The sequence below is a fragment of the Thalia democratica genome, chromosome 3, assembly GCF_965202585.1.
Source record: "Thalia democratica chromosome 3, ktThaDemo2.hap1.1, whole genome shotgun sequence".
Lineage (NCBI taxonomy): Eukaryota > Metazoa > Chordata > Thaliacea > Salpida > Salpidae > Thalia > Thalia democratica.
In genome coordinates this window covers 36,388,265-36,403,058 of record NC_139167.1, presented here as the reverse complement: position 1 = coordinate 36,403,058, position 14,794 = coordinate 36,388,265, and the positions used below count along the sequence as shown (strand labels likewise).

At 28.9% G+C, this 14,794-nt stretch overlaps 1 protein-coding gene across 1 annotated transcript; it reads right to left on the bottom strand.

Moving 5' to 3' along the window:
• Positions 1 to 869: 869 nt before the first annotated feature.
• Positions 870 to 14,044, bottom strand: LOC145832232 (insulin gene enhancer protein isl-1-like). Its single transcript, XM_082939553.1, has 7 exons — positions 14,028 to 14,044; positions 10,545 to 10,643; positions 10,113 to 10,240; positions 7,502 to 7,899; positions 2,366 to 2,560; positions 984 to 1,113; positions 870 to 903 (listed from the first exon to the last, which is right to left on the bottom strand). Exons 1-7 carry the CDS (start codon positions 14,042 to 14,044, stop codon positions 878 to 880), a joined length of 993 nt encoding a protein of 330 aa, XP_082795679.1. The 3' UTR covers positions 870 to 877.
• Between the last annotated feature and the right edge of the window lie 750 nt (positions 14,045 to 14,794).

Genomic DNA, 14,794 nt, shown 5'->3' with positions numbered 1-14,794 from the left:
AATTAAATGATATTTAGTTTATAATAACTAAATAGTAATATAACATTATAAAAGTAGAAGTTGACAGTTTTATTTGAAGCTGATGACATTTAAAAGCACACAACTTTAATATATTGAATGAAGCTTAAGTATATAATTTGTTTTTATTTTTAGATAAAGTGCGTGTTTTAGTTTTTTTTTTCTTAGATGTTTGATAAAAATGCGGAACTTGAAAAAAAAAGAGCCTACAAACAAGCTATAATTTCAAATAATCTTTTTGTTAACAAAGTAGCTTTAATTTGAATGCAGTTTGTCTTTTCTGTTTGTTTTATTAAAAAAACAGTTTGTTTTTTCTTCTGATTTTTCTGGTGACATTATTACTTCTCTTCTGATATCAAAGGCTTCATGAAAGTCAGCAGTAGTTTTCTGCACTTAGGGTCGAACAAACCGATCTCTTGTGATTTCTTTGTGAAATAGTTTGAGAAATCTGTTGATTTTAAACAGTCGAGATTTTTTATAAAATTAATTAAGAAATGGTAAATACTTGGATCATTTAAGCAGGATTAGTTCAGCCGTTTGAACTCTTACCTTAAATTATATTGCAACTCTTTTAAAATTTGAAGAACAAAATTGATGTTCATTGTTTAAAATCTTTATTGATGTAAACTGTACTTAGTTTTAAAAAAAAATATTTACGTTTGGAAAAAATTGCTTACTTTATTAACCGGAATGAAGTTAGAAAATGTTTTGGTTTTGGTGTTTTCCCTTTTGACCACCTGCTTCAGCTTGGTAAATTTTTAGTGTGAAAACATCTGAACATGCGCCTTCAGCTTATTGAACTGATTGAGTCTCGTCTTCATCGAATTGTTCGATTGCAGCTTTCTTTCGATGTCTTTGTTCAGCCAGTAAATACGATCTTTGACTCTGTATACGTAGTTAAGTAAAATATCTTAACAAAAAGGAGCATACTGCGACGTTCATATAAATGTTTTATAATTATTTACTTTCTGTGACAAGATGTGGTGGAGTAGCGCAAGAGTTAGTTGAGTAACTTTGGGAGGATACGGAGGGGATGCTGCAAACCTCCGAACAATCAGACATTGAAGAGGGAGCCTGATCTGAGAAGTTGCTCACCTGAAAAACCATTTAGTGTTTTTCGCTTTTAATATTTTGATAAATTTAAAATTTGTCTTTAAATGATTATGCGTTCAAACTTAACTTGTAATTAGTAGTCACTAAGTAGTCAAATTACTATCCTAATGAAATGCCAGGTTACTGAAAATACACTGATTAAAAAAAAACATTGGTTGAATATTAGTTTAAAAAGTTTTTTCAGATGTAATCCTGAATCAGTAACTTCTATAATTAACTTATGTCTTGAATTGAATTTGTTTGTTTAATTTAATAAATGTTATTTTTATTAAATACTTATGTAACAGTCTAAACCTATGCATATCTGGTACCAATGTTATATTTAATGTAATATTTACACACTTTGTACTTTTTGTTTTCTTTAAAATTTAGTTTAAGATCTTCTTGATAAAAATTACAATGAATAAACATCAGATTTTGTATTAAAAATTTTAACAAAATTAACAAGTATGCTTAAGTTTGTCTTTCAATTGCTTTTTTCGAACTTGGCTTTTAAACTACGATTGTAAAAGTTAAATATAAACTTTAAAATAAAAGTATTTTTAAGAAACAAAAGTTTTTAAAAACTATTTCATACCAGTATTTTTACAAAGTCACTTCAACAACTAAATAAGTAGATAATGCCCGATATAATACCGTCAGTAAACGTTTTAGTTTATTTCACAACATTTTTATGATATTTTCCTAGCTTTCAAAACAAATAGGTCTAACGAAAAACTATCAAATATTTAGCAAGGTTAGTTTGAACTTTAAAATTAAAAAGTACACAACGTTATGTGTGACTTATTGCGTACAAAATAGATAAAAGTTAAAGATTTTAGTAAAATTTTGATATCAGATAATTCAAACTTGCTGTAATAAAAAAAAAATAATAATTAAAAAAGTTATAAAAAACTTAAAAGTTTGAAGAGTAACTTTAATTCTTCAGATTTTGAAATAAAACGCCAAGTACAACAATTAAAAGATAACTAAAATCTTCATTTTTATCTTACATGTATGCGAAAAAGTTTCTAAATGAAAATCAGTTTTTTATCAAAGAGAGGCAGCCATTTATTTTTTTTTTTTTAAACTAATTGATCAAACTTAAAAAAAATGCTTTTTCAATGTGCAGAATAATTTATTTTCCATATAAATACAGTTGATTATATGACAATATAAAAACGTTGTTTTAACGACAATATTTCTATCAAAAACAATCATACTATACTCTTTACAAAACAAAATACAAACAAACCAGCTGCTGAAACGGGGGTTTTTCTATTTCGCTCTGCAGTGCAAAATCACTCAGCGCCTTCCAAGCCGGCTGCTGCTGCTTCTGATGATGGTGGTAACCCCTCGACTGGTCAATGGACTGGTTTGAATTTTGTCCTGGAATGCTGACCGGCTGGTCTGACTGGTTAGGTCCATTATTTGAGCTGGATGCTTTGTTCTTAAATAAGTACAGCGTTTAAAAAAAAATAAGGCTACTTTTTTACAACTAATTTAAATTACAACATCTTAAAGTTCTTTGAAAAAGGTGAGCAAGAAAGTATTTAATATTTAAAACAACTAACAACAATCCCAATCAAAAATTAAGCAAGCTTAAAACTGTCTATTACAATTACACTGCCACAATAAATAATCGATGAAGGACTTTTCAAATCAATACAAGAAAAACTATCTTCTTTTATTCTAAAGATGGTTTTACTGATTTTCTGATGAGAGACACTCAGCACACTTGCGCGCTACTTGTGATTATGACGTCACTGTGGCTGTAGAATGCAGGCTTGGTGGGGATTTGAGGGTTTTTTGCGTGCAGGCTTGGTTTGAGGGTTTTTTTAACTTATGCACAGCTAGTCTATCATTTATTTGCAATGCTTTTTTTTCTTCAGATTAGTTTGACTGTTTTAAGTACTTATTTTAGAATAGAATGCTAGTTCGACTAAAAATTATAAATAGAAATATTATCGTAGCAATGTATAAAATAATAATAATAAGACAAATTTGTCGTAATCTTTTTTGAATTATGATTTAATTAAGAACGTATACTAAAAAAAAGCAGTTAAATCATCATGAAATTTATTTATATTTCCACAAAAAAATTCAAATTGCGAACCAAGTTAAAAAAATTTCAATTTTTATACCAAGCAAACTACGCCATAATCTTGCAATAGCGAAATGCAATTGGCAAAATTGGATTTTATAATAAAATAATTAAATGCATGTTGTACTACTAAGACTACAGTCATGAAAGTTTTCAATGAATATTTTATGCATTTCTGATGATGTTAATTTATTAAAAAAATTATAAGCTGTCAATTGTTTACATAAACCTAAAATAAGACTAGTTTTAATTTCTTGAGCTGTTTTAGAGCATTAATTACCTTTTTAAACCCGATTGAAAAAATAGACGTTTAATACAAAAATGTTCTTTAACATAATTTTTTGTTCTAAAACCCCCTCCTTACACAAAGTTTTTATATTAAGTATTAAAAACCAAAAAACTTACATGATTTGAAATTCGAAAATGATTTAGATATTTAGCATATCTTTAGAAATTTTATAAACGTATGTTTTGAAATGATTTAGATATTTAGCATATCTTTAGAAGTTTTATAAACGTATGTTTTAAAAAGTTTTATTATCTTAGTTTCCTCATACAAATTCATTTGTTACAAACGTTATTTTTTAATCTGAGTTTAGAACTTTTAAACTTCTTACTTCAAGCACTCAAATTACATTAACAATGTCAAAATAATGTCATAACTGATCAAACTAAATCTAAATCAAACTTGTAAAAGTGGTTTTCGTAAAAAATTAAGGTTAAGAGAACCTTTATCTGAAAAGTCACTTAAGATTAGTACAGTCGTCTTACTATTACTCGTAAAAGGGTTAAAAGTATTCATAGTTATTCGTATTTTACAAGTGATTTTCATTAAAAACTTCGATACTTCATTTGTTTATGTTTCTATTTTTGTGTCAATAAACTTTATTTTATCGAAACTTTGGAAGCACAAGTAGATAACGAAATTGCGTGTGATGAGATCAAGTTAATAATTGATCACTTGCTAAAATGCTTGCATAAAAAAATTTGTTCATATTTATTTACAGTTTTACTCAAAACCACATTTTTTATTTACCGAAAAACTGGATTGTGATTCATTGTTAAGAAAGATGTAAGAGTCAACTCTTGTCATTCACAGCTTTTTTAGATAAAAACGAATAAGACGAAGACATTCATCATCTCTGATCACACTGATCGATGAGCTCATGAATATTTAGATACTTTGTCCCTGCATCGTGGCGCCAACAACAAAAAAGAGCGGTTTGGCTTCTTTGACCTTTTTCTGAACTTTGTGACGTAACAACGTGTATTTTTAAAAAAGTTGCCACGCGCTTCCAAACCCAAGATGATTAAAAATAAATGAGTTGCTTCGTAGATCTATTTTTTTTAGTTTTTTTTTTTTTTTTGCTTAGCAGCTTATTTTTAGGCAGGTGTAAAGAAAGAAAAGATTATTATCTAAGTCAGATTAGCAGAGAAGCTACTTAAATTACAGCCTTACTTAAACTTGAAATAGGCTTAGTTGCATTTTTTTTCCTGTTACAGTCACTTCTAATTTCAAACTGTTTATTCACCATTTAAAATATGCTACACACTTATCACAACAAAGTCAAGTTTTAATGTTCAGGAAGGTTTACCTAAAATCTAAATCATAACTTTAGACAACAGGGGTAAAATAATTCGGATAATTTTTTAGCCTAAAACTAGTAAAATCAAGTACATGTGTTTTTTTACTATCATTATCTCTATAAATAGCAAAAATTTTAAATCTATATTGGTTATATTTGCGTATTTTGTATTAAAAAAAACTTATCAGTAGTATATCACATTTAGAATATAAGGAATAAAAAAATGGTTGTATTTTTTTCACAAACATAAAACCAACATTATGGGCGATAAATTAAAACGCTTCTATGGTCAAACGCTTCTATGGTAACTACTTCCTAAATGAGCGTTTTAAACATATGGCAACCATTGTCAGGGCAACGCAAATGGGTGTCGTTTATCATAATCACGTCTTTAACCAGTGCTAAGATGTAAAAGTGCGAAATTGTCGGTTACGCCAACTAGAGTATTATTTGTTTTTTTTATTTTGTCAACCTAGTAAATTTTATTATCTTCGAATTATAGAATTGATTATCAAAACCGTCGTTAGTAAGTTTAAAGGTAATAAAGTTTAAATGTATAAGTTTTTTAAAAAATTGAAAAATTTGTATGGTTTTATTAAAAAAAATACTGTATTTTTATTATTTTTAAACGGAAAAAGAGAAAAATTACTAACAATAGTACGTTTAAATTGATTACTTGCATCATTCTTTTAAGTAACAAAACAAGCTTTTTTGTTAAACCTATAAATCATGTAATAAAAACAGTTTTTAAAAATCTAAAATTTTACTGAGAAAAGAAACTAAAATTTATTTTTTTAAGCTTTAACTTTAAAAAGTAGATCAATCCGATAAAATAAATTACTAAAGGATGCAGTTTTATACTTATGTTTTAAATAAGACATACTTAAATCAGTTTTAGTTTTGTGTTTGAAGCTCTTTCGATGTATTTGGTTTTAGTGGAAAGTTTTTATAAATATTTGTCAAGTAGTTATTAGTTTTAAACCTTCTTATAACACTTAACCTCAATCTGTTGAAAGAGCAATTTTTTATTAACCAAGTAAGCGTAGACGGTCAGCAACTTTAAAATAAAAACAATAAAAGGCAAGCTCTTACAAACTGCAGCTGTGCGAAATGCATTGGATTATGACGTCATAAGACTCTGGTGTTGAGGATTAATGGGTGGCTATATAGGCGTGAAATTTGGCAAGAACTTTCGAAAGCAACATGCTGTAGCTCAAATACAAGCGAGAAGATTTTAGTTGGTAAAGGGACAAGAGTCGGCATTAATCGGTGTAAAAGTTCAATATAAGCTATTGAATGTATTGACCGACAAATTTAAAATAAGGTTTTATGAGTGACTGGGAACTAAATAAACATTAATTACAGAAATAAGTGTGTGAAATGAATATTTGAAGGCTATTTTGAAAGCATGTACTGCATTAATATTAAAATGTTAATTGACTGTGTCTCAAATACTACATTAAAAAAGCAACAGTGGTGCAACGTGTATGTATCAGATAAAATATGTAAATAAAATTATGTAATAAAAGGGTTGATCATGCCAATTCGATCATCAGACCACAAGTTTCGGTAGACTGAGACCGGTTTCGTCCTTATTAGGACTCATCAGTCAGTCAGCACCATTGCCAGCAAATGGTTGCTTCATGTGAAAGCATGATAAACCGTTTGTAGATTGACGACTACAGGTTTTTCGGTTGTGACTGACTGATGAGTCCTAATAAGGACGTAACCGGTCTCAGTCTACCGAAACTTGTGGTCTGATGATCGAATTGGCATGATCAACCCTTTTGTTAAATTTGAGCTTGTCTCACGGCAAACGAAAGTCCGGACTTTTTTTCTGCAGACTTTCGCCGATGTTTTTTGTTAAAATTATGTAACAAAACATGCTTTACAATGTTTTAAAATCAAGTATTTAATTAATTATTTTTAAATGCCATTTACTAAAAATTCAATAATTATTTATTTCTTAACTTAATCTTGTTTTATTTGTTTTATAAATAAGATTTTTTAACATTTGTACACTTTTTTTTTAAATATATTTGATACTAAACAGTAATAAATCCGATAACAAATAATTTGCGTCTGCTCTTATTGTAAGTATTCAATTTCTTAATTTTTCATAAAAAAGCATGGTATTTAAATACTTTTTTAGTTAATTATAACAGGTGTATTTTTTAAAATTTTCAATATCAATCAACCTTTTGTTTTACTAGTAAAAAACAATATCTGAAACTATTAATTCTAGTAGAAAAAATAAATTAAAAAAAAATGCTATTACTTGTTTAATGCTACAAATTAAATAACTTATATGACTAAAGAGAAAGACTAAATAAAATTAAAGAGATTTTTATGGTTTGTAAAGGTTAAACATGTTAAGACTGTATAATAAAAGACAACCTTAGAATTAAAAAAATTTTCTGAGTATCTAGCTACATTTTTAAAGTCTTAAAATATCTACAAAAAAAAACTTGGAATTTTAAGCAAAAAAATAAATCAGGGCAATGAATAATTTTTTTTCTGACACACGTTTTCATTCACGCGTAATAAAATTACTTTAGCAAAAGTAAAAGCATATTCTTATTAATTTTAGCAAACTAAAAGCATAACAAAAAAAAAAGTTCTTCTAAATCTACAGTACTTAAATTATTTTTTTCAAAAGCAAGTTCTTAACTTTTTTTTATTTAATATCAAACCAGCCAACCTGCTGCTTTTGCTGCCTGGAATTCTGCTGCTCCCCTCCCTCGCCGTTCCTCATCTGCTGCTGCTCCATCTTCTGCTGTTGCTGCTGCTTGAGCGCGATCGATCTCTTCTTGTCCTTGCACCGCTTGTTCTGGAACCACACCCTGATGACTCGTTGAGGGAGGCCGGTCATGGCGGTCAGCTGCTCCTTCATGATGGCGTCGGGCCTGCAGTTGTTGTCGTAGAAGGTGTGCAGCACCGTCAGCTGCTTCTCGTTCAGCACCGTCCTCTGTCTCGTCGTCTTGCCTCTCCTCTTGCTGCTTGCCCCTTGATCCTTGCCGCGCTCCCCCGATGAATTGTGTCCTCCCCTGCGACCGTGGTCCACGTTCTGTCCTGGAACTATTTGACCCGTGTATGCGTCTGTTCGTTGAATTTACATGATTTTGAAAACTGGTAGACTTTTTTTATAATATTCATTGTTTGTTTTCAATATATGTGTTGTAGAAAATGGCGTTCGGCAGCTAAAGTATGTCGTCAAAGAAGAATAACTTTTATAGTCTCTTTAAAACAATAATAACGAGAGGTCTAATAAAGTCTTGATATTGACTTTTTATTGTTTTAGAAAATTTTGAAATAATTTTTAGTCAAAACAAATATTGTTATAAAGCAGTTACTTATTTTTACAACAAAAAGAAAACTTCAAACGTTCACACAGCTCAAAGCTGATGGAAAATTCCGATAAAGCCAATTATATCAACTGCAGCAGTTTATTATTTGAAACGCTCATTTTCAACTATTTTGATGTTGACTTTGTTTAAAGCTTGAGGCGACTTGTCGTTATCGTTGTATTAATACCTTAATTGTGGCAATTTGCTTTCATGTGACGACTTCAAAGTGACTGTCGCTTCGAAAGATATTTGTCTTTTTTAAATAATTGAAGAAGAACAATATTAATTTGGTCCCACTGCGTTTATATGAAGTCATTGTTTCCGAATAATTAGTTTGCTGTTAATTAAAAAAAAAAAAAATTAATGTTTATTTGTTTTTTTAGATTCTTCAGCATTGATACTTTGAATACTCACTTTGATTAATAAAAAACTGAAAAATCTAGATTCTAATTTTCTTTTATTTGACTATAAACGATAGGAATGTTTATTTTAAAATGAGTATTTTACAAAAAGTGTATTTTAGACATTCTTTTTTTTTCAACTTTACACACAATTGATTTTATAAGGTTTTATAAACAGTATAGTGTAAGCTTTGTTTTTCTTTTACACAATTATTACTTTTCAAACTTTTTTAGTAGTTTGTTCGAAATTTATTTGTAGTTAATATCATTTCGAATGGATAATTAAAGTTTCTTGAAAACTTTATCAGCTATATTATACATAAAAGCTAAAAGTATTAAATAAACTAAATCAATTTTCATTGAGCCGACCTAAAGGACTTTAAAAAATGTTACAAAAAGTAAGATTAAAAACAGTACAATACTTTAAAATCTAAGGAAACAGTGTTATTTAATATATACTTCTGATTTTTCGAACATCTTCAATATCGAACTTATTTTAAACGAAGAAGGTAAGAGCAATATAAAAAGTTATCTAACAAACAAAAATATTCTTTACTGCTAAACGTTCTTTAACTGTATCACGGGTACCTTTGACCTTTAAATTTAACAAAAACCGATTTTTTCAGACAGCACCGGAGACAAACTGGAACCGAAAACTCAATAACAATTTAGCGCGAATTAAAACCGATAACAAATAAACAAACAAACAGCAGAAGCCAAAATATCAAAGAGCTTTAACACTTCTCAATCTCAACAATCAAAGGAGTTTTGATAAAGGGTAATTCCCTCTTCACTTCACAACGACCTTCATTGTGCTGCAAGTTTTGCCGCAGAAAATCTGATCAGATTACAAAGTACGAAGGTCGAGCTATACGAGGTTAGCTTGCAAGGATTATCGAGTTAAATTGCACTAGTAGCCAGCGGCAAAGGGGTATCTTTTTGTTACGTATGAGCAATTTTTGTTTGCGCTTTTATCACCTCGAGTAAGTTAGAGGTTAATGAGTGGTTAAAACGGTAATTTGGGTGTTTAAGTTGCAGTTTGTATGTTTACCGTTAAGCCTTTTTTCAGCAGTTTTGTTTTCAATGTTATATAAATTCTTGGTAAATTAGGTTATACTTGATATTTTAAACTAATTAAAAAACATAAAATTTTTTTTTTTAAATAAATTGTAGGAAAATATCATCCTCCTTTAGTAAAAACAAATTTATATTCTTAATCCAAGTAACTTTAAAAAATAACTTTCTATTCAAACAAAAGAAATAGAAGTCTAAAAGATTGAAAACATTTTTTTATGCATAAATCACCTTGGTTAAACTTTATTATAATGAACGTATTGTCATAAACCATTTTAAATTTGATTACTTAGTGAATAACTTCCATTAAGTTTTAATTTAGGCTTACATATAATAAGTTTATATTTTCTAATGGTAAATTTAACTTTTAAGCAGAACCAAAAATATTGTTTTGAATTCAAAAAAAAAACATTTAAATAATTGTTCAAAATACAACGTTTTTTTTAATTATAAAATTTGAAAACAAAGTTCTATGTTTTAGACGACTCACCAATAACTCTGTTGTCATCTGCTGATTTTTTGAATAGTCTTTCGTAATCTTGCAAACAGTAGATGCTTCCATCATCGTTACATACAAAAGAATCTCCAGGTATCAGCTGATTGTTGCATGCGTAACATCTGTAATACAAATAAGTTGATAAAAAGTCATTCGTTAATAACCAAGCATGTAGTTATGAAAAACATTTTATTATATACTCTTTATAAACTATGCACGCACTAAACCTTTAAAAAATCTGTAAAATAAATCAGTTTATAACAAGTCATTCATGATTTAGTTTTTAACTATAAAAACGTACTTAACAACGTTCTAAATTTTAAAAAAACTAAAATTTCTCGTAATAGTGTTCATGTACAAGAAGCTGTTGAGAATTTAGTAAGATAATAGTTATATAAATAATATTTTGTATTATTTTCTTGTAACCTAAAACACTGAACATGGTACTTTTTATCTCTGCTAGACATCATCAGTTCCCCTTTGACCAGTCCAAGTTTGCACTTTGCACATTTTGGAGCAAACAAGCTAAAAGTAAAGCAATTTTTAATTACGATTTAATAACGTTTTTAATTGATTTAATTGCTTTAGTTGTTTTTAAATAATGCTTTTAAGTAACAACTTAATTGGATTTTTGTATAGTTAAAACGGTCTGAAAATAGATAAAATATAAAAAAATATTATTTTTAGTTGACTGAATTTACAAAGTGTATTTTAAAATGATACTTAAGTTACTACTTTAAAGGCTAAAATGGAAAGTTGTAAATCTTAAATGGTGTGCTCTATAAAAGCAATTCAAAGTATGTCTGAAAAAAGATTAAATTATTAAACTAATAAAGTAATAAGCGTTTCCTAAGCATTTAATTAGATTTTTTATTAGCTTTAAAGTGATTTTATTGCACAGTCTTAGCCTTTTAAGTTTTATCGTTTAATAAAGAAGTTCTAAATATAAAAAAGTTTTTCATTAGACTTTTACTCGCACTTTACTTTTCATTCAAAAAACTTTCTGAAATGAATGTTTAAATATTTTCAAAAATTACGAATAAAGTTCAAATTACTGAACTTCTATGGTTAAAATAATGCTGATAAAAAGACTTCCGGCTGGAATGAAGGCTGTGTGTGCGTTAACAAGCCAATATGACGTAAAAATATGTCGGTGCTTTCCTAAAAATGAGATTCGCTCCCGTAGGATTTTCTCTGTTCGGCGACGACATATTTATTCATCAACTTTTTCTGTTTGTCGTGTCTGCTTGTGTGTCTGTTCCTAAACTCTAGTCGACAGTCCAGATTGAGTTTTTTCTCAATTAATCTTACTAAGCCACCCGAGCTGCATTTAAACTTGGCAGCTGACTTTAAATGTTATGACGTCATATTAAGGTTTAATTCAGACTGTTAATGCTGTTTTCTCAGATGTTATTAGAAAATTAATCAAAAAACGCCATTAGCTATGGACGGGAAAAATACCTTTTTAAATAAAGCTTATTTTTGGCTATGAATCGATCCTTTTAGCAACCAAAGACATGTTTAATTTTTTTTACTTTAAAACAAAAATCAAACAAAACATGCTATTTTTTCAAAAGTATTAGTTCAAAAGAGTTTTGAAAAGTAGGTATTAAATAAAGTTCAGTTGACAAAGGCACGTTTAATCAGTCATAAGTAAGTGGAGAGTTTTATTGTAGTCGATAACATATGTCGACTGTCACGAATCAGACAGACTGTAAGACCACTAAATTTTGTGATCTTTGTTGCTTTTAAAACCCTGTTACTTTGCGGTTTGAGCTTGGTTTTTACTTGCATACCTTTTATAAAGAAAATATTTCTGATATCCAAACAAAAAAAATTGTTCAACTTCTATGGTTTTTTATGTTGTCGGGTTTATACTTTATTTAAACTAAAACACTTTTAAGTGTGATTTTTTATAAGTAGTTGATAGAACAAGAATTTGTACTTTTAAAATCTACAATGTAATACATAAAAATAACAACGATACAGTCTACAAAGACTGTTTTTTTTTATTCATCTTCATTAAATTTATAGAGTTTATTCGATTTTAAAATAACTATCACGGAGGTATAACATAAATAACTTGGTGCCAGCTAATATTTTTGAAGCTAATTTATCAAAAAACTTATTAATAATTCGTGAGCAGATCGCTCTTTTTGCAGATTTAAACTTTTACTTGTTTTGCAAATAAAGGTCGTATCAAGGCACGATCAAGTTACGGAAACTCGACAATTTTTCAACTAATCTGTTTGATGGCTGTTCAATTTATTGTGTTTGGTGAAAATAAACGAAGTTTAGCGTTTTGGGTTGAGCTTGTGTGTTTAAACACAGCCGACTGGTAATTAATGGTGTTTGTTTAAACAATTTGAAGTGTGTTTTATGTGTTTGTGTGCAAAATACGTAGTAATCTTGATTGCCATTTTCGTCTTTTTTGTGCTTTTAAATGACCAAATAAGTAGTGATTGAATTATTGATAGACGCTTAATAAAGTTTTTTTTATCATTTAGCTTTAAATATACATATAGATAAAGTTTTAATAAAGTTACATTAACTAGTTGTAGAAATTTATGTAAAGCTAATAAACTTCATTAAAAATTAGCTGAACATTATCGTTATTTATAATAAGATAATATCGACATAAAGCTTCAATAAACCGCAGGTAAACAATAAATTTAAAAAAATAGACGTCATAAAGTTTTATTAAAAGTTATTGAGTAATTTTTTTATGTAGATATTGCTGTATTGATTACGCAATTGCAAGACGAGCATCTCAAAAAACTTTGCAAATTTACAGCCTTGAAAACATGAAGTTTTTTCGAAGTGACGTCATAAGAATTTTGACTGCAGCTGAGATTTGATATAGTATAAATCAAAATCGACTTAACTGCCTGTTTACAAACGCTGTAAGATACAAAAAATGTGCTATCAATTCACAAGTTATATTTTGTTTTTACACTAGTACATATAATATAACTTATGTTTTATGCTAAGTTATAAGTATATATTAATTAATATGATATTAGGAAAATAAGCGTTCATAAACAACTAAAAACGCTTTAATTGTTAAATTGTAGCTATCTCGAGTTATGGATCGAACTTTATTAAAAATTATATGAACTATGGTGCTTAATATAATACAAAGGGGGTTAAACAGTTAAAATTTATTTAATTATAATTTCACCAAGTTTACAATCTTTCATCTGTAAATCTTAACCTAAGAAGTGAGAACCTTTACAAATGAAACATTATAAACGTCTTGACATTATAGTTGAGCAAAATCTAAACGAATAAAAGAATTTATTATTTATTTTTATACATTTCTTGACCATTATATATATATATTTACAGTATTTATTTATTGGTTTCTTACCAACAAAGACAACGACAGTGTAACAATATCCTATTATCGCGAGTTAATAATTTGCTTCAAGCTAGTTGCAATAGGGAAAGTGAGAGTTAAGTTACTTAAGTATCATGAAAGATTGTAAATTTATTTTTAACCTGTCACGTGGTGAAACTTCACTGCTGTTGCTGCCGAGCCGTTGTCGGCGTTGACTATGACGTCACTAACTTTGCGATGAGGCAAGTAATATTTCGATGACGTAGTTTACACGCAAAAAAATATTTTAGAACTAAAAAAATCAATGTTAGCTTTGTTGCCAATTTAAAATAATTTCAGTACAACTAAATTCCGAGTTTTTTTTTTTTAGAAGGCACATGACTTTGTAAAGTTTACTCGATCAAGAGTCAAAGAAGCAATGCATGCTGTTTGTCGCAATCAAGCGACGTTCGGCTTGAAATTTTAAAACCGAGCTGCAAGTCAGAAGCCGTTTGACCGATTTCTGTTTTCGTTGTAGCAATCTAGACCAGCAACAAACGACTTAGTTTAATTTCATCTTTTTTTCTTACTTGTGTGATTGACGCATTCTGCTCCTTACTCAAGTTTCCGGTTCTGTTGTCCACGTAACAATAGCGGCTTGAGGCGTAACATCACTGAATGGTGATGTTTTTTTTTTAACCGGGAAATTATTTTATCTCACATCATTGTTTACACGTCATGCCCGGGTGAGCATAAATGAAATGAGTGACATTAAACTGAGCTGAAATACAAACTTAACGAAACTTCAGAAGCAGTAACGAACAAAGACGAGATTAATCAAGTTGTGGGGCTCAAATGTAAGGAAGAGGCGCAAAGATTAAACAAAGATTTGATTGTAAACTTTCTTTATGAGTTTTGCGTGTGTAACTAAAAGTTTGAATTTGATTTTTTGTATTTAATAACTGAAAAGCTTAAATGTCGCTTGTTTAAGGAAACGGATTAAAAAAACAAGGAATTCTTTTTGGTTTAAAGCTTTGAACAGAGTTTGGATGACCAGTTTAAAAATGAGTGAGATAAGAATAAGATGAAATCTTGCTAGTTTAAACTTGTGAAATATTCATAAGGCTGCTGACAATGGAACAAAACAAAACAGACACTTTTCTGTCACACGACCGTTTTACTTGTCAGAAGTGTGAATTATGATATGGTTTTAGAAACTTTCAAAGTTGTTAAATTTGCTTAATGTGTTAGCTGCCTACTAGGAAACCTTTTTGTCGAACATGTTTAATTTCGAATTCTAATGACACAATCTGCTTATTAAAATAAGCGTCAACCAGTCCAAAAGTTAAATGATATA

Excerpts from the sequence above, each read along its gene's own strand:
- LOC145832232 (XM_082939553.1), bottom strand. Across the intron at positions 7,900-10,112 it reads AGATGACAACAGAGTTATTG|ACGCATACACGGGTCAAATA; the intron begins GTGAGTCGTCTA and ends TTCAACGAACAG. Across the intron at positions 2,561-7,501 it reads CCAGGCAGCAAAAGCAGCAG|AACAAAGCATCCAGCTCAAA; the intron begins GTTGGCTGGTTT and ends TACTTATTTAAG.